We start from the raw sequence: 25,865 nt of genomic DNA, 5'->3' as shown, positions 1-25,865 counted from the left end.
CCCCACAACCTCCCTGTGAAGGCCGTGCCATGATCAGCCCTTTCTATGCATGAGGGAACTAAAACGCCCACTAGTTCAGGAACTTACGCCAAGTCACACAACCAATGAGTAGCAAAGTCAAGATTTGACCCGAGACAATTTGGCTCCCCAAACTTCTCCTTGCCTGTTGCCCGTCATGGCTTCTTTATTCAGAATGATGGTAAAGATCTGAGGAACGCGGCTGGTACCCCGTAAAGGAAGATGGCTTTCTCCTTCTTACCCAGTAACTCCTGTCATCTCCAAAGACAGAGGGGTAAGTGGGTTCCCGGCTGCCGAGCGCAGTAGAGAAGACAAGTGTCTTGGATGACTGTGTACAACGTCCTTTCACTCAGGCTGTGTCATCTGAGTGTCCCTGTTGTGCTGTGAGGTATGCAGGGCACAGGTTGTCCCTGTCACAGCGACGAGGAAACAGAGCTCAGTGAGGGTGAGGACACACTGAGGGCTCCAGAGCAACGCAGAGCCCAGGAGAAAAATCCTGTGCCTCTTGACCCCTCCTCCCTTGCCCCATTTTAGTTGTCTTATCGCTGAGGAACTAACCATCTCAGGCCTTACGGCTTAACGAAATGGCTCTTCTGATACCTGTCATGTTTCTGTGGTGTGGGCTCAGCTGTGCTGTTCTGCTCCACTGATCTTGTCTGGGGCTGGGTTGGGCTGGAATGGCCACGGTGGCCACTTGTATGGCTCTGACTAGAGGAGCTGGCCCTCAGTTGAGAGCTGAGCTGGGGCTGGCACCTTGGTTCTCCCCCAGGTGGCCTGTCCCTGTGCTTTGAGCTTCTTCAAGCATGGTGGCTGCAATCCAAGAAGTAGTATTTCAAGAAGCAGGAAGTAGCCACTTCTCATCCTTTCAAGTCCTGGGCTTGGAATTCCTAGCACGACACTTCTGCCACATTCTGTTGGTCAAAGCCAGTCATGAGGCCAGCCCGGCTTCAGAGGGAGGGAAGAAAAGCTCTACCTTTTGTTGTAAGAGGGAATTGTGGGGGCCACCTTTGGGGACTGGCTCCCCCATGTCACCATTGTAATTGGTTGGGCACCTATCATGGGTCAGTCAAGCCCCCAAGTTGGGTGCTACAGCTGCAAAAAAGGGAGACACCATTGTCTCTGCAGTGAAGGAGCTTGGTTTTCCCTGGAAGTTCAACCCCATCTTTGCGGAAGTGTCAGTTCATGTCCTTCCCCTTTGGATGGTGGGTGAAACTTCAGCCCTGTCCTCGAGGAGGAGGTCACTGGAAATCATTGCCCTTCAGAAATTCTGAACTTTAGTGCCAGACCTTAGAGGGTTCAGCGTATGGGAATCCGGAAATAAGACGTACAGTCTTGCCAGGCACCTTCTCATAGTGTTTGCTCCCGTATTCAGAAAACTTGGAATCTGTCACATCATCACCTAAAGCCTTGAAGTGCCTGAAAGCCAAATACAGACTACTTCCTGGCCTGGCACAGTGGACTCCTGGAACGGTGGCCCCAAGTCTTCTAGCATCTTTGGTCTCTGCCCTGGCTTCTCTGACGACAGTAACATCTGAGGATGGATATTGCCTCTAAAACTCCTCCGACCTCAGAGCAGCTCAGACACGACGGTGACCCTCTGCTTCTGGGGACAAGGAGATGGTCCCACTGCCCCGGGGCTTCCCAGGAATCGGTGACACCATTGAGCCATGGGATCAGACTTCTCTTTAAGAGTGACTCCTGCTGTCTTTCTCCCCACTCTGGTGCCACCCCCTTCCTGCCAGCCCCCAGAAGAAATCTTTCCTTTCTGCTTGATGTTTTGTGGCAAGTGGGAAACTATAAAATAAGCATTTGCTTATGAATTAATTCTTGGCACACGCAGAGCTCAGTAAGCCTCACGGCACTTGCATATCCGTCCTACGAGTCCTTGCCAGTTTCTGTGTTCCTTCCTCCTGCGATGTTCCCACCGGCACCCGGGGGAAGGTCCCTCGCTTCCTCTTCCTTTCGGGAGAACAGAGCTGTGCTCACCTGGGGAACAGGAGGACCCAAGGACATCTGGAATACACGAGCGTTTGGAGGACTCAAGTACACGAGTGGAATACATGAGTGTTTGGAGGTTTTTTTTGTGTGTTTTTTTTTAACAAATATAGATGTTTGGGGATATATGTGCTGGGGTGACCGCATCAGAGAACCCCACAGTGAATTAAGCAGACCAGATACAAAAAAAAATTGGGGGACTAATTGCTTCCCGTGGCAGAAGCACAGTGAATTTTGCATGTCGAATGGCTGCCCACGGGTATTCCTACGCCAACTCTAGCCTACACACACACCCCAAAAGCTTTCATTTCTGCACGTACACAGCTGGAGTTGCAAGTACTCTGTCAGGAAACTGGCCTGCAGAGTCAGCCGAAGGGCCAACATTAGATAGGAACTCTCCCACCCCTTCCAGAAGTCACCGCCAGGGTGAGGGTGGGAGGAGCATGCCGGCTGGGCTGCCTCTGACCCGGGTAGCAGCGGGTGAGGTGGAAAGAGCGCTTTGGTTTTTCCAGGGCCAGTTAGTGAGGAAGAGCAGCCTTCATTTGACAGGGCAGTCACCCTGAGGAGGAGGAAAAGGCTGGTGTGTGAGCAAGTTACGCAGTTATGTAAAAGGGTGTCATTTCTGGCGGGGCAGTCAGGAGTGAGTCACTTCTAAGCCGTGATTTCTGACCTCAGGTTTTGTCCATGTGGGAGTGTATTCAGCCAGCAGTGGAGTTAGAAGGCGCTTTCTCCGCTGTGGGAGCCGTGGGCATGAAAATAGAGGGAGGCAGATGGCCTGGCCCCAGCAGGCTCCCTGGAGACTGTGCCCTTCAGGGGAAACCGGAGGGGTCTGAACAGCGAAGCCGCCCCCCTGGATTCAAGGAGGAGTGTAGACCCTGCCTGTGTAGGGCCGCCCTTTGAGAGTCGGTGACTCGGTGGCACAGGGTCACACATTTCTGGGGAGACCCCTGGAAGGGAGGCCTGGGGCCTGGGACGGAGCTTGGCCTCCAGAGTGGAAACACCTGGCCAGAATGCCAGCTCTGCCCCCTGCCAGCCGGATGCCCTTGGACTTCCTCGGGACACTTTGAAACTCAGTTTTCTCATCTGTTAAACGAGGGTTAGAAAAGCCAAGGCCCTCCCTTCTGCAGTTGTCAAGTGCGTTAAACAGTAACGTGAACTGGAGGGCACAGGCCAGCAGACAGACAGCAGAAGACTGCGGAAGCTGAGATTGGGGCGTGAGGGCGCCCTGTGCCGCCCTGCCACGCCCCTCCGGGCACGGTCCTTGAACTCCCAGCCTGGCTCCTGGCTGGAGGTGCCCACCTGCCAGGGCTCCTGGGATGGTGAGACAGCGTGCCTCACAGAAAGTGCCTCATGTGGTCTCGGGGTCACAGAGCTTCAAATGGGGTGGTGATTTTTACGAAGAAAACTTTTATTATTTAAAAGAGGGTTTTGTTTTATTAAATTTGTTTTCTGTCAGAAATCTGACTTCTGGTCTTTTGCTTTTGTGTAGTGGCCCCGGGGTCTGTTTTGTGTTGTTTTCACACGCACCCCACCCATGTCTGTGTGAAGAGATGCCTGAGGCCCACAGGCTGGGAGACACCTGGCTTTGGTGCTGAAGGGGTTGTGGGCGGAGCCGAACGAGGGCCGTCAGCCGGTCACTCTTGTGCCTTTAAGTCCTTAACGCTCCCTGACCTGGGCCTTTGTCTTTCCTTCCCTTTTGGTCCAAATAATTCCTAGGACCCATGCACCTTATCCTTCCTTTTCATTCCCAGGAAAGTGGCGTGTCATTGGACAAGGGTCTTTTAGGATTACTGGTCTAAATACATATTTTAAGGTGGAAACTCAAAATTCAAACATGGTTACCGTTCTTGGGAATAAGAGACCTGAATGACTCTCCTGAAAGGGACAATGACATGTCCCACCGCTCCACCCAGGTCCTTCCTACCACCCTCCAAGGGACACTTGGCTCAGTTTGGCACTTCAGGGCAAGAAATCGGTGCAGGGGTTGTGCACATTCACGTGGCCCCTTGTCACTGGGGTTACAAGAGGCACAGTCCTGCTGAGGTGACCTGAGGAGACCGGGGGGGGGGGGGCATACCCTGCTTGTGCTTGGAGAGGAGTTGGAGAGCCTGCGTTATTGTTCTTCTTTCCTGAGCAGCCAAGCCCACAGTCTAGGCAAAAGTAGACAGTTATGTGTGTCTGTCCTTCCGTCTTGTCACAGAGGACTGCATGGTTGGGACACATCTTCCTTCCTTCCTGTAAAACCTACATACAGGAATTCGTTTCTGAAAGGAGATGTCTCCCAAGTTTGACTAAACAGCAGAAAAAGAGGTCAGAGAAGACTTGAAAAGGGCAGTAAGTTGAGGCGTCATCTCACTGTCTCCTGTTACATCCGCAGGGCGTGATTTTCCCTCTTTCTCTTCCTTCTGGTCTAGCAGGTCTCTTGTCTCCCCAGTTTTCCATAATGACTCTGGGGATGGACCTTCCGGCTTACAACAGAGTCTTCTCTGCCGCATGTGACATGGCAGTCCAGTGCGTGGCACACTGTGGCTGGCATTTCCAGTCCAGCCGGCTGACCGCTTTTCTAAATAAAGTTTTATTGGGACACAGCCACACTTATTCCTTTGGCATCGTCATGGCTGCTCTCATGCTCCAAGGGCAGTTGAGTAGCTGCCGCTGAGACTGAATAGACCACAAAGCGTAAAATATTTACCATGTGACCCTTTGCAGAAAACCTTTGCCAGCCCCTGAGTTCGTTGAATCTTTGAAGTTCAGATATGAACCTGGTTGAGGAAGAGAGCATGACTTGCCACCTTTCTGTGCTATTCACCCCCTGGTGTGGCAATGGTAGGTTCTAGGTAAATAGTCACCGGGTGACTAAGATCCTGAGTCCCAAGGTATGTGGGTTACTTGCTCAGCTAATCAAGGGGAATTCAGGGGAAGAGAGGGGCCTGCCTTTTCTTTCCATTTGGGAGGCAGTCTCCCCTGTCCTTCAGTGCCTCTCCTGGGTACCCCATTGCTCCTTTTATCACCTTTCAACACAGATTTGTGTGTGTGGCCGAGCGTCCGGACCCCTGAGATTGCAGAGTTTTCATCTGTCAGGTGTCTTTGCCCCTCCTGCCCGGGGCACGTTTTGAGTGAGTCACTTCCTCATGGCCCCCTGCGGAGGTTTTCCTAGTGGCAAACCCGGGTCTTCCGGGCAGCATTTACACTTAAGCCTAAAATATCCAAAGTATTGAAGCCTGGTCTCCGGCCTGTTTGTCATCTTTTCCTCCATCTTTTCCTGGGGGATCTCATCACTCCTGTCACATTTATGGCAACAGCTCCCAGAGACAGAGCTCATGGCTCCACCTCTCTGCGGGTTCCAGACTTTTGTGCAAATCCCCGTGACTCCCCACCCGTGTTAACGCTCGGTTAGTGTGACCCCAGGCACAGCTGTCAGCTCCCCTCCTCCACCACACCTGCCCTCTTTATTCCATATCTTCATCGGTGGATTTACCACCGCCACTCCTCCACGTACCCAAGCTGGAAACTGATGTCGTCAGTCTCCTCTCTCTTGCTTTTCATCAGGAACTCATTCTGTGCCCACTCTACCCTCCAGTAGTCATGTAGTCTGCATTCAGTTAGGATTTATAGTAAGCCAGACCCCTGGCACCTGGAGATTACATGACACGCCCAAAGTGGCCCCGCCGGGTGTGGAGGTGCTGGGATTGGCACCTCCTGCCAATGTGGGGTCGTCGGGGTTCCGAGACTGGGTGCCTTCCACCTGGATGGCTGCCAGAGCCTCTCCCGCTCCACAGCCCCGCCTCCGGGCATGTCCCTTCCACTGTCTGCGGGGTCCCCTCACGGGGAGCCTGACCACCTCACGTGAGTCCCTGTCCTAACAAACTTCTACAGAGGACCGAATCCATGCCACCCTGGTGCCCTGCGTGACCTGGCCCCGCCTGAGCTTCCACACTCATCGTCCACAGCGGCACCCACTCGTTTGCCAGTCGCATGCTCAGAGGCCGCTGCTCCGTGTGGCATGTGCCCTCTTTCCCTTTGCCCAGCATGCTGCCCAGGCGCTGTTTGAAATGCCTCCTGCTCTGGAAGCTTGCTCTTGGTCCCCGGGACAGAGGTGGTAGTCTCTGTCTCTGTAGCAGTCACCACACTTTAAATGGAGGGTCATTGTCAGATCCCAAAGGACAGAGACCAAGTCTGTGTTCACCCCAAGTTCCTAGAGAAGTCGCTACATGTGTTAGATGAAGGGAACTAAACCAGCATGTATGAATCCATGTAGAGAGTCCTACTCTGGACGGTTATTCTGGGAACTAAATAAGATAATACGTGGAAAGCCCCCCACTGAACACGGAGCGTAACACACAACAGTGTCTCAGGGTGACTTTTTGGTGGCACGTCGTCTTCTCCCCACCAGCACTTCCTCCCAGGGTCAGGCCTCTCTCCCTCCCCAGCACCTGGACATGGTGGGTGCTCAGTACGTTTCCACCAGCTGAACTGAAGTCCCAACCCTCTGTGGCCACCCTGTTCCTTTAGACTTCTCATCCTTTTCTGAACATAAACATGACAATGTGAAATGTGAAAATGTGTTGTCAATGGTTGTTACAATTTAAAAGGGACACCTTCTTTACGTGGGGGAAGTTTATGGAAACCCAGGGGAAATACCTACTGTCGGTTTGGAGAAACATCTCGGATGCTCCGTTCTCCTTGCTGGTACCCAGGGACAGTAGTGATAATGAGTACCAGAGCCTGCGTGCCCGTGTGCCAGGCGCTGGGCTCGGTGCTCCCTCTGCTTGATCTCTCTTACTCTTCCTGATGATCCTATGGTGTGGGCAGATACTGCCAGGACCCCTTTGGCTCAGAGGGAAGTAGGGGGTTCGAAACGTCAGGTTACTTCTCAGGGTCACAGAGCTGGCAGTCATATCCGGGTTTGTTTCCCCCTGCAGCCTGAGTTCCAGCCTCTCTCCAGAGCTGCCTTCCTGGATGGGAAGCCTCCACCAGTTTCTCTGGCACAGACCGGCCCACAGCCCCTCCCCGGGGACTGAGGCAATGGGCCGCCTACCCCTGCAGGACCTTGCTTCTGTTTGTTGGGCAAATTAGAGTTCTTGGCTTTGTTTTCGATGGTTCTTTCTGTTGGCGGGCACCTCATGGAGGGTGCTCGGCTTTCTGGGCACGTCCCACCATCCCTTGTGTGGCCGGTCTTTGCTTTGGTTGCAGGATCGGCCTGTGAATGACAGAGTAGGAAGCCATGAAAGACTTCTCCTTAGAGGCTGGGCATTTCATTTGCCGAATAAAAATGATACATGCCATACATGCTGTTTGACTTCCGGTGAGCTCCAGGCCCCCAGGTCTGTGGAAATGAGTGAGAAGGAAACTCCCTGGGACAACTTCCTCTCTGGAGACGGAGGGCAGCTCGCTGAATTAGGGCGCTCATGTTTAGTCACATTACCAACGGGTTTGTCTCATGCTTGCATCTACAGGAACATACATCCTTCTCGGGGCACAGTACACTGGATTCTTCTCACATCCGAGTCTTGGGTTGAAGAATAGTCATGTTTGGAGAAGGAAAAAGAGGGGACTTCTTGCCTTGATAGCATGCCCTTTCTTGGGTAGGCACTACGCTGTGATGTCTTTTATCTCAGCTAGATGGGATAGCTCCGATTACAGATGAGGAAACTGAGTCTCAAAAGAACCAGGGTCTTAGCCACAGTCACCCAGTTAGCAGAGCTCAGATTTGAACCCAGGTCTGTCTCCCTCCAGAATCTCCCAGCTTTCTGCCACGCTGGACAGCCTTTCTGCGTGGGCAGCATCGGGGCTGGTCAGGGCCATCTCCACTGTGGCACTGGGCGTGCTGGCAGGCAGTGTCTGTCCTGTTGCTGGGTGGGGGTACGAAGCGCTGGTTACTGGACCTGCTTAATGATCCAGGGCATTTTACAAGTAGACGTACGAACTACACAGTGGAAGCCCGTTGTTTATATAATGGATGAGTTTTTCTTTCACTTCCGCCAATGGCCTTCCTACGAGGAGCTTTCTCTGGTCAGAGGTGAACTTGTCCCCGAATAAGAAAGGCTCCTGCTCTGTTATGTTTCTCTGAGTTTTCTGGAATTTGTGTTGGGGGCGGGTGGGGTGGGTAGTAAAAGCTAGGGTGCGTTGCAGATGGCTGTTGCAAACCCCTCTACTATCTCCAATTAGTGGGTGCGTGTGTGCTCTGTATGCCTGCCTTGTATTTACAAGAGGAAGTATCCTGTTTAATTTTACTTTCACACCCAAAGCCTGGGTGTTAAGAGAACACGGTGTTTTAACACTCCCTCGGTTATCAGCTGCAGACCGGAGGTTGTATATTGTCACAGACAGTTTTCTGAGTATATTTCCACACTCGTTACCTGGCAACACTGCTGCTTCGGGCCATGTATTGGCTCCTACGGGATCTGCACTCTTCAGACTGTAGAAGGTAGAGCCGGTTTTCCTCGCAGGAATTTAGAAGGGGGGGTGGGGGGACAGGGTTCTGCGGCTTCGTTGACAGATGGCCAGTGCACTTCAGTGACTGACCAAGGACGGGAGTTCAGCAGCAGACATGGACACTTGTCCCGCCTGGATTGATGCATTATTGAGTTGTTGACCACCCACCCGTTCTAATGAGAAAGGAAGTCCCACAGTGGAGATGACAGTCACAGTGTCTCTTGCTGGGGTCACCCTCTGAGCTGTTCCAGACCCCGGAGGGTCTGGTTCAGTTGCTGTGATTATTCAAACCACTGTGGATAGAATTGGAAACCTGACTGGGGCCTGCAGGTACTCTCAGGCCACCACAGCACAACCCCCCCGCCCCAGTGTCCCGTGGGATTAAAGCCTGTTCCCCGAAACACTTGCATCATAGCTTTGAAAGTCCTCTCCGTTGAAGCCACATGTTCTGAGATACAAAAAAAAAAAAAAAAAAAAAAAAAAAAGCTTACTGAGACCAATGGCATTGAATTCTCCAGCACCTGTAACATTTCTTGAAAGATGCCGGAGAGGGAAAGTTCCCATGGTAACAGTTTCTCAAAGAGTTTCGTAGCATCAACAGGTTAGACAAGATGGCAGAGCAGTGGGGCTCAGCAGCAAACCCCATAAGCACACACTCATTTGAAGTGACCTTCAAGTGAAGACACCAAAGCCAGGTTCTGCTCAGAATCCCGGGCCGGCACGGGGTCTGCAAAGAGTGGACTGGGTGTCAGGGCACTTGCGTGCGTGCATGTGTGTGTGTATGTGTGTGTGTGTGTCTCCCTCTGCTACTCGCTTAGGTCTCGTCGGCATCTCTGAGGAGCAGGCTTTTGCAACCCACAGATGCTCACTGTCTTGGGCTTGTTAAGAAAGAAAAAGACGGGGCCGGCCCGGTGGCTCAGACGGTTGGAGCTCCGTGCTCCTAACTCCAAAGGCTGCCGGTTCGATTCCCACATGGGCCAGTGGGCTCTCAACCACAAGGTTCCTGTTCAGCTCCTCGAGTCCCGCAAGGGATGGTGGGCAGCGCCCCCTGCAACTAAGATTGAACACAGCACCTTGAGCTGAGCTGCTGCTGAGCTCCCGGATGGCTCAGTTGGTTGGAGCGCATCCTCTCAACCTCAAGGTTGCCGGTTCGACTCCTGCAAGGGATGGTGGGCTGTGCCCCCTGCAACTAAGACTGAAAGGACAACAACTTGACTTGGAAAAAAGTCCTGGAAGTACACACTGTTCCCCAATAAAGTCCTGCTCCAAAAAAAAAGAAAGAAAAAGAGAACTGATTATGCTGGAGGTATTTAGAACCCCTGTGTTGGCTTTAAGTATATCTGTTAAGTCCTGCGACCTCCTTTAGAAAACCCAAGAAGCCATTCTAATGGTTCTTGTTCTTGGGGGTTTGTGTTAATCCTGGCCTCATCCCAAAATGACTAAGAGGAAGCCACAGGATTCCTTAAGATGCTGTTTTCTAGCGGGATAATGGATACTTTTTTCTACCTGAGGAGGACTTGACCTCAAGGGTTACGAACTTGGACGAATGCCCCGAGTACCCTTCACTTGGAAATCGATATCCTGCCATTTAAACTTTAAGAAGATCCCCAACCAGATTAAAGCCCTCCACCAGTCTGCCGAAGATAAAAACAAGGTCATGCTGCATTTTTTTGGTAAGCACAGGAATCAACAAAGAGATGTTATATAACTTCTATTTATAGCCTCCTTGCTCACTATCTGCAGGCAGACGAGAGCCGAGAGCCGCTGAGAAGGGATTTAATGAGCTCTCTGGGTTTGCTCCCCTTCCTGAGCTGGTAGAAAGCAGCTTGTTCTCAAGTGCGTCAGCAGGATCTGGCTGTGGGTGGGCGGCCGGGAGGTGGACGTCCTCGTCGCCATGGCGCCGCTCGCAGAGCTCACTCCCCCTTCCCTGACTCCTTCCTTTCCACCTTCTTTCTTTCTTTTTTTTTTTTTTTAATCTATAAGCAGCCTTGTTTCTCACACCTACTCGGGGTTCTTGGACCTGTCACCGGAAACAGGACATTTTTCCTTCCCCACTAAAAACGTCCCATTATGTGGCATCAGGACATTCAAAGAGTTTGGGCTAAGGTGCATTTTTCCCCACCCTCCCCTTTTTCCATGGTTCTTTTGTGTATTTTGTTTTGTTTTCCCACCAGCAGTCCTAGTGGTGTTTACTCTCACCCTGTAGAAGCTGACTCTCCACCAAACTGAATTTTGGTTCACCCAAAAATTGGCTCACCCCAAACCGAGTGGACCCGCTGCCAGGGGGGCGTACAGTGGCCATGTCCCAGAGGAGAAGCACTGTCTGTGTCCCCACGCTTCCTCCGTGGTGCTCACGTCCGGGTAAATGATGGCTGCTGCCTCATCTTGCACATGAGGAACTAGACGCACATGCAAATGAGAATGTGTTTGTCCCCCAGTCAGAAGTCCTGGAGCTTGTGCAACTTCTGTCACCTAAAGGCCGTAGGTTGACATTACTTAGCTTGGGTTTTAAAACAACGAAGTGGCTGCCCCATCCAGTTCTCAGCTGGGCAGCGAACCCCTTTCTCAGAACCAGGCGGTGGGTGGCAGCCCTGGGACGGCCCACCTGCACCCTGGCTGTTGTGCTAACGGCCGCAGAGCCCTGCGAGCTGGTCTGGTGGTGTCAACCACATTCCCACCCAAGCAGAGGCATTTAAAAGGTGTGAGTAGGGAGGTTCTCATGAAATGTTCTTAGAAAAGCAAACATGGTTCCCATGAGGACAAGCTTTAAAAAAAAGAAAAGTCCCCAAACCCACCCCAAGAGTTGTGCAATTCTTCATAGCAGTAGCCTGTTGGAATAATCAAAGGGAGCTGACTTCCCCTTGTTAACTTCTGTTAGGACATCTGCATAAAATGCCCCCAGATTCCAGACCAAGAAGGTCATTTTTTTTCCCCTCTGAGTAGCGGGAGGGAGTTTCCCATCGGAACTCTTCCAGTGACTTAGCTTCACGGGTGGAACTGTATTCTCATTAGAAACTTCAGCAGCCTGAGTCTGGCTGTGGGGGCATCAAAGGCACCTCATACCCAAGCCGGGAGCCCCAGCCTCTGAGAACCTCTAATTGAGTGGCAGCTGGCTTTGGCACTTCTGCCGTGACCCTCCTCTTCACACACAAGTCTATGCCCACTTACATTTCCTGAGGTCCTCTGAGTTCCGTTTTGAAAGTGTCAGAGGCTCTCTTGATGTTTCCACCCGTTTCCTATGTCTGGGTTTTACACTTTTCATCAAGATGTCCCAGACGCCAAAGGGGATAGTCCTATAAACCATCTGACGTCTTCAAGCCACTTGTTTCCCTTTGAATTCAGGACTTTAAAACAGATTATGTTGCCGTTGGAGGAGGATGTGTTTCAGCTGCAGTCACCACAGTTTGAGAATTGCGTTTTATTAGCCTCGTTGCAACACAGGTCCACAGACTGTCAGCCAGAGCTTGTCGTCACCAGGACAGCAGAGAGAGCCTGGTCTGGACGCTTGTCCTCCCTGCTCCACAGTTAATAATGCAAATGTCAGCGAGGCCAGAGGGTCAGCAGCAGGTAACTGGACCGATGAAGGATCCCAGCAGACCTGCGCCCATCACAGGTGCACAAACCTGTAAGCCTCTGGGAGGTGAGAAGGCCCCGCCTGCCGCCTTTGCTGGTGTTTGGCAGGCCTGGCTTTCACAGACAGGGACCTTTGGTTATTGAGTGGAACTTCAGCTGCCGTAGATGCAAAGCTCCACTCCATTAGAGTCCTTTGGAATTCCTTCAGGACTCTTGTGCATTCATCCAGACAGCAAACAGTTTTTGAGCATCTGCTGAGTGCCAGGCACCAGATGAACTGGCCGTGATAAACAGTCAAGGGTGTGATCCATATGGGCCCGGCCGTCTAGGCGCCCACAGTCCACGGGGGAGATGGGCCTGAACCAGTTCACAATTAAAGAAGTACATTGGGGGCAGCCTGAGCAGGGGTGCGGAGTGTCAGGAGGAACCCACTTAGGGAGATCGGGGACGCTTCTCTAGGGAGGTGCCGTTTCAGCTGAGACCCAGCAGAGAAGAGCACCAGCCCCGTGGAGGGCGTCCGGGCAGAAGGGCTGCGTGGGCACTGCAGGGGCTGGAGGAGGCCATGCGGTCAGAGCGCAGCAGCGGGGGCTGGGGTTGAGGGTGTGCGGTGACTGCTGGACCCAGGTAAGACACTTGTCGCCAGGTGGGAGGCTGGATTAGCTGATCTCCACGGGCCCTGCCAACCCCGAGTCAGTGCTTCTAAAGGGCAGAAGCTTGGCTCAGGCCGTAACCTGCTTGGGCCTGTGGCGGATGCCAAGGCCGTAATATACTGAATGACACTTACCCAGATGGGTGCTGTGTAATTCCATCCCGCCGTCCATCCACTTGGCCATCTGCGCGTCTTCCTGTCAGGTCCCCAGGATGGTCTCTGCAGCCAGATGGAGGCCACCTGCCGGGCCAGAACCCGGGGAAATGGGCCTGCAGGGTCGGGAGAAATGGAAGTCCGGGAACATGTCCTTCGGGTCCACGGGGGCTGTGACCCGAATGCTGGTTGGACGGAGCAGAATACGGAGGGTGACTGGCCCACATCGGGAAGGCACTTGCTTTGGTTCACGGTTTGCTATTTGTCAGCCAGTGTCCTTGCCCCTGGCAGGCCAGAGATACTTACATTTCTTTGCATTTTATGGTCGAGTGGATTTGTCACAGTTCAGTTTGTTGGGAACAGGGAAGGGAAAGTGGCAGGCTCTGTGCCTGTGTCAGCTCCATCCTGAGGCTGCTCTAGCGGCGTGTGTCATCCTCCTTCCCCATGCCAGATGAGGAAACTGAGGCTACAGGTTCATCAGTGACCTGCTCACAGCCAAACCCGCCCAGTGGCGCCGCCACCCCGTCCATCTGTTCCCACCTTGCTAAGGATGGAGGATGGCGAGTCCTGTCCCTGAGCCCTTGTCATTCTGCACAAACACAGAAAGCGGGTGTGCAAAGGAATAGTCTCGACATTGATACGAAGCTCGAGTTGGATCCCCTGGGGAACCTTGGAGCTTTTAGGGCAGGAAACATCAGTCGTGTTGGTTAACAGGCCCTCAGGTACAAGAGCAGAAATAAGACCAGTGATCAGAGTTCTTAGCCTTTCACTTCCTGTGTCAGCCCTCTTTCTGGAAGGCCCTTGTGAAGCGGGAAGGCACAGCCGAGGCCCTGCCAGGCCCTGGGCAGGGGACCCACCTCCCGTGTTGACCATCCAGTGCTGAGGGGCATTCCCCAGGCACCTCCTGCATCCTTCTCAGCTCCCATGATGCAGGGCGTATGCTTACGGAGGTCTCCATGGCCTCCCTGTCACGGGTGCCATGGCACGTCTGTGGGTGAGGTGACATGGGACCTGAGAGTGGCACCCAAAAGACCAGGAGATAACATTTCATTGAATCATAGAATCGGCCCTCAGAGGCTGACGTGTCTCCTGCAGCCGTACACGCACATGTGAAAGTGCATTTCACCGTCTCAGGTTGAGCAGATGTCCACGGGCTGAGAGGCCAAAACCTCCCCGAGCGCTTCAACAAAGCCCTTCCTGCATCCCACCACGGTCCCGTGTGCTGTGTCCTGCCTGCCTTTCCTATAAACCTCATGCTCAGGAGCAACCAAAACCCCTTGTTGCACTTGAGCAGGATTCCCAGGGACGGCCCCACTCCTGTCCCCTGCCCTCAGGCAGATGTCGGGTGCACCTGTCCCACCCCCCACCACTCACCTTTGTCCTGCTCTGGAGGTAGTTGTCCTGCCTTTAGCTGGAAAAGACAGACCGCTGCCAGGGACCCTCACAAGATGCAGGCCTTTGGCATCTGTAAGCACATGTGAGAATCGAACCGGAGAACATTTGGAGTCTCCTGGACGTCTTGCCCCTAGGTCAGAGGCCCAGGGTTCTCTGGGGTGACACCTGACCTGCCTCCCCGAAATATGTTTGATCTTGCTGTTACGTATTGCTGGGCATGAGACGGCCGGCAGTTCACCCTCACATACAGGGACTTTGTAAGACGACACCTTTAAAAGAATTGTGTTTTAGGAAGTAGATTTTGTTGGTTGAGATGTTGAGGAACATGAGAAACTTTTAGCTTTGTGATCGCTCCGGGGCGGATCAGATGCTTCCCACCTCGGGCGCTCGGGCGGACTTTCCGTGCCCGTGCTCATTTGTGGGCACAGGGAGACAGAAAGGGAAGCGTGTTAAGCTTCTCGTCTCGGGAGGAATGGTTCTTCTATGACAGGTTGGATTTTGCTACTTGCGGAAAATGGAATTAATTCCCCTGGAACCGCATGGTAAGGATCCGCTGCTCTGACTGGGACCATCCCTGGAGCCCAGTGGCCAGATTGATTTGAGTGACGCTCTCCTGTCCTCCACCCTTCTCTCAGGCACTAGGGGTCATCGACGAGCCAGAGAGGCTCCCCGCCCAGCCCGGGCATGCAGAGTGGGCAAAGCAGGGTTAGAGCCCACGTCCTCAGGAGATGGCTCTGCAGGGACGACCTTCTCTCAGGAAAAGGGGGTTGAAGTGGGGGTGCCTCTCCAGCCCAGACTTGCTTCTTTTCTGCTGCGAAGGTTATATTATTTCTGAACTTGTTAAAGCTGCTATCGTCCTCAGAGAAGTCAGTGGGCTGAGAACTCCAGATGTTTACTGATTCAAACCCATCAAACCAAAAATGTCTTTCTTAGAGAGTGATACTTTATACCAAGGGAGTACAAATTATCTAATGCCTTTGTATTAGTTATTAGGCTCGTTTCATACATCGAACTTTTCCTAAACTCAAGAATGGTTAAAAATACTGGAAAAACAGTTCATGTTGCAAGATTTGGGACTGTCCAGGAGGGTGTGACCCGCACCCACATTCTGCCTCTGGGTCTATTCATCGTTGAGAAGTAGAGGCACAATTATTTATCTCTGTGTCTGAAGTAACCTGAATGGCTTCTGTAACTGGAAATTCCAGCTGGATTTCTTTAATTTCCCTCATTGTGATGGTTATTGGGAATTGCTCTCCAGTGTGTTTTTTTGCTGTGAATTCAGAGGCCATCTCGACCTACTGATATCAGCTGGAATTGTTCATCGTGGGCTGCTTTTGGACACTAGTCGTTGGTCATCATGTAACACCCAGCAATGAGTTAGGCTGCCTATGTCAGTCCTATGCCTGTCCTTTGAAAGGGGTGTTGAGCAAGAACACAACCATCCTGCGTTGGAACGGGGTCCCATGTAATCACAGGGATTTTCGCACAGCGTTTCCTAGCTGCAACCTTGATGGGCCTCCAGCTTCCATGTGGTGCAGACGAGGCAGGTGGGTAGGAGTCTCGTTTGTCAGGCAAGGAGCCCAGGGCACTAGTGCAGCTACCTGAATTGCCCAAGGTCAGGTGGCTGGCTAGTGAGCCGCCAGGGCGAAGAGTGAGGTTCCCAGACTTGCGGTTATCTCGGCTGCCGCGCCTAATCATGTGCATTGGACCGCTTAGTGTTCATGGTTCGTGACCTTTGGCTTTTGATTGTTGTCACTGATTTCTGAGAAAAGGACTGAAGAGTCACAGCAGTCCCTATGTGGCAGCGGCTTTGTCGACAATATATAACCCCAGCCCTGGCAAGTCTGCAATGAGCAGAAAGGGCTTGTTTGGGAGCCCATATTAACAAGTGCATCTAGCAGGCATCGTGGGGAAGTTGAGGCATTCACATGTGTACCCACCCCAGCCACCCGTTACTGTGGAGGGGGGATTAGAAGAAGCCAAACGGGGCTGTGAGAGTTTGAGAAACTCTTGCTCAGATGACAGGTGTGTGACAAAGCAATGGTTGAGAGCATGGGCTGAGGCGTCAGACAGGTGGGGCTGGAGTCCTGTGGCACCACCGCCACTTCCTAGCAGAATGACCTGGCAAGGTATTTCCCCTCTAGGAGCCTCAGTTTCCTCATCTGTAGAATGGGACTACAGAGAGCACCTACCTCCCACAGTGGTCATAGGATTAAATGAGATCATGTGTATAAAGCATGTAGGCAGTGCCTGACAAATAGAAGGTGTTCAATTACCCTTCACTGTCGTCTAATTTACAGGGCGAGGGTCCCCAGGAAGTGGCACACTCTTGATTAACCACAGGTGTAGGAAGAGAGCCCAGAAAGTAGACCCCACACCTTGGTAGCCACTGCCGTCACCCTGTCACCTGCAGAGCCCCAAGGCCCAGGCTGAGGTCCCCGTGTGCCCGAGGCCAAGAGTGACGACAGAAAAGTCAGGCTCCCGGGAAGAATCTCCACCAGCCCCTGGAGCTCAAGTGCTGGCTCACCGTGCAGCACTGACATTTTTCACATTCCTGGCGTTTGCCTGAGAACGCAATTCATTTTGCAGCAGTCAGTGAGCGTCCAGACCGAAGGTCACGGGCTGTGTTGTTCAGGGTCACGTCATCCAAGGCAGTGAAGCGGAAAAGCTCGTTCTCCGGATGATCTCAAGGCCCAGTGCGTAGGCTTCCAGGGGGTGGAAAGTTCTCGACGCTGTCTCGGCTGTGCTTGGACTGCTCCTCCCAGGCCACCCACACTCCCGCCAGGCCCCGTCCTGGATCACGTCCACCTCAGCTTCCTGCCACCGCCCCCCCCTTTAGCCAAGACGCCCACAGAGGGCTCCTCGGGTCAGGATGGCCTCTGGTCGCTGCAGGTGCAGGCTGGCTGGCTCTGCGTCCCAGGTACAGAGCCCATCTTCCCCGCCCCCCGCGTCTCTGAACTGTGGGAAGATGGCTTTTGGACACGGGGCTCATCTGCTTACCTTCCCTGGTGTGTGTGCAGTGCAGGGGAGGGCCTGGGTGTCCGGACCCCTTGCCTGCGCAGTGTAACTGGGACTCAGACCTCTTCCCCTGAGAAAGGAGGGCCCACCCACCCCCTGCTGCCCACTGCCCGCCTGTTGTCTGCAAAGTGGCTGCCACTGCTGGTCCCTAACTGCAGACGCCGCTGCTTTCAGAAGCTGGGCGGACTTCTCATAAACCATACTCTGTTTCTTTGCAAGGAATTGACTGGACATAGTGGGTGGCTGCCGGCTCCTTACGCAACGCTGGATGATGTTCAAGACAGATCTGAAAGGGTGGTTTCGTTATTTTAGTCTAAGACCTCAGTTCCTTAGCCCTCATCCGGCCCAGGCAGCCAGAGAAGGGCCAACTGTGTCCACTTGACAATGACCCGAGGGCAGGAGTGTAAACTGAGGCTGTTCTTTCAACCACCACCCAGTGTGCTCAAGGGGACTGGTTTGGGCAGTCAGGGAGGAGGGTCCTCCTGGCCTTCCCCCTCAGAGGCCTCGGTTTCCCCTCTGGACAGTGTGGAGGGCTGGACTAAACTAGTTTCCCAATGAAGTTGTGTGGAGCATAGAGGCCAGGGAAGTAGGATGGGCGGGGAGGGGTGTCCCAGGGGCGAGAGGGAGGGTTCTGCCCACCCTGTTTCAAACTGAGCGGTTCTATCTGTATTTCTCCCATAGACGGTGTCTTTATCGACGATGGTGTTTGGGGAGGAAGGAGGAGAGCAGGGTTTTCCTGCTGGGAAAACATTTGGGAACTGATGGAGTCGAGTGCTTCTGGCTCTGGCATTCTGCGATCTGTATACTTAATCTTTTTGTTTTGTTTTGTTTTGAAGTTTGGCTTACAACCGCCATGCCTTGTTCCTTCCCACCGCTGCCCTCCAGAACGGCCACGGAGATGGCCACTGCCAGCGGCACTTCCTCCGCTGCCCCGATCCCCGACTCCCTTCCTTGCAGGCATCCCAAGCACTCTGTGTCTGCCCCCAAACCAGCCTGCCTTTCCGTCGAATTCCCTGGCTGCCACTGGGGCGGGTCTTCCGTGTGTCTCCTGGAAAGGTGGGATGGTAGCTAGAGCCCGGGGAAGGGGGTGGGAGGGCTGGTCGTGGCTCTGCCACGAGCCACCTGGGCTCGCCTCACCCAGCTCTCATCTGTATGTGCTGGATTTATGCGTGATGCTGTCTGTCTTGGCAATCTCTTGAAATGCTGATGAGACAGCCTATGTGAATGGGGCCTAGGAATCAAATGTGATTTGGAGACGCGTGAAGGGTGCAGAAAGGTCGGCCGTGCGGACGGCAGCCCCGGTTCCCTCTGAAATGGGAGGTGGCCCCTTGTCCAGGCCTTCTGGCTTTCTGAAAACAAAGTGAAATCTTTGCCTCCGTCCCTTTTGATTGTTACATAATTTACAGACAGTGGCAGGCACAGTTTCATCTGATTTGACAAATGTTTATTCCTCTTGTATCCATTTTTCTATGGCTGCTCTAACAAATTACTCCAAACTCAGTGGCTTAAAACAACCCCCTTTCTACCTGGCAAGTTCAACCTGAGTCTGAACTGGGCTACAGTGAAGATGTGGGTGGGGCTGCATTGCTCCTGAGCCCCCCGGGGGAGTCCCTGCCCTTGATTTCTGGTCTGGAGGCCGCCCAGCAGCCCTGGGCTGGGGGCCCTTCCCCCATCTTCAAATACAGCAGTGATGAGTAGAGTCCTGTCACTACACCTCCTCCCCGGCCCCGTCTCCACTGGTAAGGACCCTTGTGGTTTCCTTGGTCCCTCGGATTACTCCAGGATCAGCTCCTATGTTAAGGTCCGCTGATTAGGGATCACAGATCCATCTGCGACTTTAATTCCTCTTCGCCAGGTAACATTTCCAGGTTCCAGGGAGCAGGACATGGGAGACGGGGCGTCGTGGTTCTGTCTATGCACCTGTGTGACCACCACCCTAATGGAGACGTCTTTCGCTCCAGGGAGCTCTCTGGTTCCCATTCCAGTCACTTCCCACTCATACCCCCCAGAGGCGATCACTGTTTTGGTTTCTCTCTCCAACTAAGGTCACCTAGGCCAGATTTATTTTGACGGGTCACCTCAAACCTGCCAGGTGGATGGAGCAAAAACCTCGGATGAAAAGTAACACAGTCTCTGACTGTGGCTCTTGGTTTAGGGGAGGGGATGAGGCCCTGCTCCACGCACGTCACCCTGTTCTAGAAGACAGTCCTGGGAGGACGCCCCTCCCGCCCCCTCCCAAGCCCTCTGCGCAGTTGACAGAAAGAGGTTGAGTGACCAGGTCTGCGAGCTGTGTGAGGGCACTGGTCTCGCCCAGTCCCCACCAGGCTGGGCAGCACAGGGGCCAGTGACGGCCTCCAGGAGCCGCTGTGGGCCCTCCTCCTCAGCACCCCCCTTCTCCCCTGGCCATGCTGCCTCCGTGGGGGGTCTCTTAATCCCCCACACTGCCGACCTTTCCACATCTTCCCTTCTCCAAGGCACCCCTGTTCCCCTTCCTGACTAGACTTTCCTTCCCGAGTATCTTCAGTAGGTTCCTGGTCGGGGGGCTTGTCCCCTGTACTGTGCCACCTCCTTGCCCGTTCTCACCCAGGCGCTGGCGAGAGTATGTTCGTCGAGGTGAGGGTCGGCCTCAGGGTGGCATCACGAGAGTGGAGCTTTTAGGGGCCTCGACCCTCCAAAGGTGTGATGCCAAGTAGCACTTGCACAGGCTTTGTGAGGTCACGCCCCTGGGGAAGGATTTACCCCGGGAGCCGGGCCGCTGGGTCAGAAAGCATCAGCCACTGAGCGTGGTGCTGGGACCTTCCCATTGGCGCTTCAGAACCACCCAGGATCCTCCCATTTTGCAGAGGAGGAAATTGGGGTTTCAGAGGCACTGTCACTTTCAAAGGTGACACGAGCTAGTGAGCAATGGAGCTGAAAGCCAGGTCCTTGTGACTCTGGAGACAGTTCTGACCACTTGGCTACCCCACCCTAGCTGCTCATGGGGACGCCTTCACTGTGGGGTCTTCACGTGATACTAACGTGATGGCGGTAGGAAAACAAAAGTAGCACAGTGCTGAGCACCTTGTGTGCCCCATGGCAGCCCTTCCACATGGGTTCAGAGACGCTAAGTAACTGCCCGGGGTCCCAGAGCCAGTGGTGAGAGAGCCAGGATGAGAACCCAGGTCGGACTAGAAAGCCTGCCCTGCTCACCCTCCGTTAAGAAGCCTTTTCTCTCCCTTGTTCCCTGCTGGTGTTTCTGCTTCTGAAAGTAAGAGGCACAGTGAAGTATGCCTCTCGTTTCAGCTTGGCAGCCTGGAACGTCGGAGCCGAGCCCGAGGCTGGCCCGAGATGTCTCTCCCTCCTTCCAGCCACCACCGTGTCTGATTCTGCTCCACTGTTCTCACTCATGTCCCTGGACCCTGGTGACCACTTTATTTTATTGACCGCATTCTGTTTATAAAGCTGCTTCAAATCCTTGACTGACTGAGCACTGCTGTAGATAATGCAAAATAAACATACTGGCCACTGCATAAACCTACAAGGAGTCCGGGGCCCTCAGTCCCTTTCCCTGCCCTGACTTCCTAAGAGGCGTCCTTTCCCCGGCCCTGTCGGTGACATCCGCCAGGGTAAGCAGCTGGATGATAGGCGGTGTGGTTTGTAGCAGGCGATCCTGTGTTGTTATTGGAAACAGCCAGAGGTAAAGAAGAACAGGAGCGAGAAGAGAGGGCACAGGCAAGTGCTTTGTGGTCAAAGGGACAGGCGTCTGTCAAGGTGGCATAGGGGCCCATGGTGAAAAGAAGGGTCAAAGTGACTGAAGTTGCGTGGCAGAAGGAAACATGGTGTCTTTCCGGGGTGGGGTTGCTGCTGAATGAGGCGCTTGCTGTACGTGGAGGTGAGAGAGGGAGGAATTCGGGGGCTTCGAGAGGCTGCTCTGATTTTCGTTTCTTCTGGGATTGGCAGCCGAGGGCCACCTTGTGTAGGAAAGTGCCATCTTTCTTGATGGGGGAAGGAATATGAAATTGGCAGAGTGATCCAACTGGGAGAAGCAAATACATTGTTTGGAGCATGTTTTATCCCTCTGGAAATGACTGTATTGTATTTTTATGTAAATAATTCACAACAGTGTGGTGTTTGCAAAGGGGTGAAAAGCGAACACTCATAAGTGAAGTTGAGACACCATGTTGTATTTTTATATCAACAATATACTATTGTTTGCAGTGGGTCCAAAAACAAATGTGTATCTAAGAGGCAAGCTACCTGTTCATTTGGAGCTTCTGTACCTAAACGTCCTTACCTGTCCTTCGATTCCTGATTTGAAAATCACCTTTTCCATGAAGATTTTGCCTCAGTGCCCAGCTTGCCAGCTCTGAGCTTCTGTAATATAATTGTCTTTGTAGCTTCTGGGGCACTTTTTACTCACACGTTTTAGTCTCACTTGTGGCCGTGTCATCCGAACCTGGTAGGGAGCCCTATAGACAGGTAGCACATGTATGGGGTCCACAGACGTCATTAAACAAATGACTGGCCCGGAGATAATCACCAAAAATACATTTCGTTTCCATTGTTAATGGAGTTGTTTTGGGGGTGTGCAGGGGGCTGCTCCTAGCTGGCTGAAGTCTGCCCACACCTCGCAGCATGCCCCCCAGGCCTGTATGACTGCTCCAGCAAAGACAGCCTGTGGCAGTTTGCTTTAAAGGATCCGGAGAAAACCTCAGGCCAGAGAATCCAAAGAACAGCAGTGCACACAGTGGTATTTGACTTCAGTCCAAACTCAGACCATTTGTGAGGTTTTTGTGGCCGGCTCTGATCGCCCTGAGGTTTTGGTGTCGTGAGTGGGATTCAGTCACTGGTCTGTCCCAGTGTTGACAATCTGTGGGTTTTTCTTGGCAGCACTCCTTTTTCTGCCGGTTGACAGAAGATAAGAAGTCGGAGAAATTCTTCAAGGTCTTCTATGACAGAATGAAGGTGGCCCAGCAAGAAATCAAGGCGACGGTGACAGTGAATACCAGTGACTTGGGAAATAAAAAGAAAGACGATGAGACAGACAGGGATGGCCCCTCACGGAAAAAAGGTAAGTACGGGCCCCCGGCAAGCAGCCCCTCCATCATCTGGTGTGCGGGCCGAGCGGAGCCTTTGGCTTTCCTTTCATATTTTCATTACTTCTAGACTGCAAACTGTATTCTGACTGGGGCTTTCAGGAGAAGAAAACCAATCTTATTTATGATACAATTCTTCCTACGTAACCTGAGCTGAATTCCTGCTGCTTTGGAGGTTCTTCTTGTTTAATAAATTAGTATACATTCTCCTTGGTCAAACTCCGGGTTTTATTGGCAGGAAATCCATTAATAATCCTTTGCTGTAATTTTTCCATTAAATGTTAGAGAAAGTTGAGGAAGATATGCACTTTAGAACTGGGTGTCCATCGTTTGTCAGCTAATTCTCCCTTATTTTCTAAAACATGTGAGAGTTTATGGAGTTTTTTATGCATGATCTCAGTTGAAGAGAAGTCATACTTGAGAGTGGGTAGACCCACCAGTGTTAAGTCAAATAACCTTGAGCAGGTTAGTGAACCACTCGTTTTTTAAGGCTAGATTGGGTGTCTCGGCCACAGCACGTCTGACATCTGGAGAATTCATGGCTGTAGAGGCTGAACTATGTATGGAAGGATATTTAAGATGCCAGAAGCTCACCCTCACCCCCAACCAAAAATGTTTCCAGATATTGCTAATTGTCCCCTGGAAGGGGTTGAGGGCAAAATCACCTCTAGTTGGTAACCACTGGACTAGAATGGGGAGAAAGAGAAGAAAAAGAATGGCTAATGTTTTCTAAGCACTTCCTAGGAACCAGGCACTGTTCGAAGTCTTTTACATGTGTTGCTTCACTTAGAAGGTAAATTAATCCTGCAAACTGTCGTCTCCATTTTACAGATGAGGAAACTGAGGCACAGAGCTAGTAATTAACTTGCCCTTGTTAAAGACATGCAGCTAGTGGGCACTAGAGCCTGGATGTGGACCCAGGCAGTCTGGCTGCAGGTCGAACACTCCTAATAATGCCCGGTTACCTGATGGGACTGCCTGAGGATTAGATGGGATAATATATCCACTGCCTCCTCACATTGCCTTGGCACCTCCTGAAGGGCTCAGTGAGTTGTCGCTTAAGGAACAATCATTACTGTTATGGTTAACATTACGATGGCACTCTCAGGAACCTTCTCTGGGTGGAATTCACCAGTGAGCTCCCATTTTACGGATGAGGAAGCCGAGTCCCAGAGCCATTGATTTGTGAGGTTAACAGAGCCTATTCGAAGGCTTTTCCTCCAAAGCACAGGTGAGGTGTCAGAGCTACAACCAGGCTGGCAGGGCCGGGCTCAGTGTGAGTCCTGTCTAAGGACTGAGAGAAGAGGGGGACTTCTGGGAGCTGTCCTGCTGTCCATCCATCCGTCCGTCGGATGGACAACTGTGAGGATCCCTGCTAAACACAAGAGCTTAGGTCTCTGAAGGTCACCTTTGGTGTGGCGAATAGCTCTCGGGAACATTCTGTGGCACTGATGGTCTCCTGTTTGCATTCCAGCCAAAGAGCCCTCAACGCAGATAACGGAAGAGACCCGGGATCAGCTCCTGGAGGCCTCTGCTGCCACCAGGAAAGCCTTCAGCACCCTGAGGAGGGAGGCCGACCCCGACGAGCACTACCAGTCTGGGGAGGGCACGCAGGCCGCGGCCGACAAGACGAAGGACGACCTGGAGATGAGTGTGGTCATCACCATCATGCAGCCCATCCTCCGCTTCCTGCAGCTTCTGTGCGAAAACCACAACCGGGACCTGCAGGTGAGGGACGGTCAGTCACAGCTCTCAGGCCGCCACGGCTCCCTGGGCATTGCAGCTCCTCCCACTGCGGCCACATTCCTGGAGTTGAGGACCCGGGATGGTTCGCGATGTCTGGCTAATGGCAGCTTCTCCATCTGTGTCCCCCCCCATCTCCACAGGGACAGGGACCATATGTGTCACTCACTAGTGTAGGTGCCCTCTCCATATGTACTTGAGTGTGTGTGTGTGTGTGTGTCTGTGTGTGTGTGTGTCTGTGTGTCTGTGTGTCTGCTAACGCGCCGCTGTTTGGCACATAGGTGCACAGGTAGAACTTGGATGGATGGGTGGTGGGTAGGTGGGTGGGTGGTGGATGGGCGATATACTCGACTTACAAAATCTGGTACTTAGAAAGTTTTAATTAAATATTTGTTGGGTGAATGAACAAAGTGGCCTTCTAGAATTATACACAAATAGGTACTCTAAAATATTTGTTGAACTGATTATTCCAGAAATCTTTCGTTCATTTTGTTATTGTTCAAATGGCAGTGGCCAAGGAGCACTCAGAATCTCCTGGATGCTAAGTGTTGCCTGTGTGGTTCCACTCATTTTATAGATGAAGGAACTGAGGTTTGGGGGACACAGGAGGGAGTGCAAAACTGGACGTGAAGCCGGGAAGCCTGGTGGTACAGAATGTGCTGTCAGCCACCGTCTTCTCCTTTGCCAGTGTCCGCCCTCCAGCAAAGGCTACTTAGGAAAGGCCACAGGTGGACTCAGAGTTGTGTTTCTTTCTGCTGACAGGGCACAGATTGTGGAGGAGAAGCAGGCATTGGCCAGTGCCTGCTGTGCTTGACCCTTGGGGGGGGAAGCCCAGTCTGCCTAGAAAGGATGAGGATGAATGAGAAAAGGCCTCTGAACGACTCCTGTTGAGATCGACTATTTCCTCCTAAAATAAACAAGTCAGTAGTGCAGTTTAGTTTATTTGAATAATGATGATATGAAAAGGGAATGATTCGGGTCCAAACATGGCAGGGAGAACGCACAGCCTTTAAATGTTTGCGTTGCTGACTTAAGCCCCCGCGTGATTTGATGGCCTTTCACGCATGGACTGGCCAGAACGTCCAGTGCTGCCGCAGAATCTACGCCAGGAGAAGATGAGTCAGAAATTGTGTTGTTGAACAGTAAGCAGAGCAGTGCGATGGAACTGGGTGAAGTCTGCAGAGCCCATACCTGCTACACTGGTTTTCGTTTGTAATCAAATTGGTCTCAGGAGTCGGTGCTTCGAAAAAGCAGCTCAAGGTCACTGACCAACAAATCTAGCCCATATTTAAAAAGGAAAGGATTCCCCAAAACCCCGCTGTTGGCCACGTGGGGCCGGCGTTTTCTACTCTTTGCTGCCCGCTCGCTGCCTCTGCTGACATCGGCTAGATGCCTGTCGACATCTGAGTTGGGATCTTGGCTGTCAGTTTTCTTTCCTTGCCTGTTGTTCAAACTTTCCTCCTTTAGACTTGGAACCTTCGGCCCTAGATCCACTTACCTGAGACTGCTGAGCTCACTTGGGGAGGGCAAAACACCCATGACCCAAAGGTCCAGGGTTTGTTTACAGCCTCACTGGCTGGTGTCTCTCTGAAGGCCAGCTGTGTCCCCTCCACCTTCCATGTCAGTCAGAAGGAGACAGGCCACGGGAGTGTAATGACACCCTGAAAGCCAGGCTGTCCTACCAGCTTTGTGGGGGGCAGGACCACCCTGCTTCCTGCGCTGTTTCTAGGCTGAGCTTACGGTTAGTACCCTGGACTGTCCCCCTGGAGCAGTGCACGGGTCTCACCAACTGTGGCTGCAAAGGGACAGTA

At 52.7% G+C, this 25,865-nt stretch overlaps 1 protein-coding gene across 7 annotated transcripts in view; it reads left to right on the top strand.

Annotated features, from left to right (window-relative positions):
* The window catches only part of ITPR1 (inositol 1,4,5-trisphosphate receptor type 1), a 295,575-nt gene that overhangs the window by 201,702 nt on the left and 68,008 nt on the right, over positions 1 to 25,865 (top strand). For all 7 annotated transcript variants that reach the window (XM_081071377.1, XM_081071376.1, XM_081071373.1 and 4 more), the window contains 2 exons: positions 22,106 to 22,286; positions 23,786 to 24,039. In XM_081071377.1, coding sequence (XP_080927503.1) covers positions 22,106 to 22,286; positions 23,786 to 24,039 — 435 coding nt within the window. The remainder of the gene's footprint in view (positions 1 to 22,105; positions 22,287 to 23,785; positions 24,040 to 25,865) is intronic.

Source organism: Rhinolophus hipposideros (assembly GCF_964194185.1).
Source record: "Rhinolophus hipposideros genome assembly, chromosome: 14".
NCBI lineage: Eukaryota > Metazoa > Chordata > Mammalia > Chiroptera > Rhinolophidae > Rhinolophus > Rhinolophus hipposideros.
Note: the sequence above shows the minus strand (reverse complement) of the source record. Positions and strands in the feature narration are given on the sequence as shown.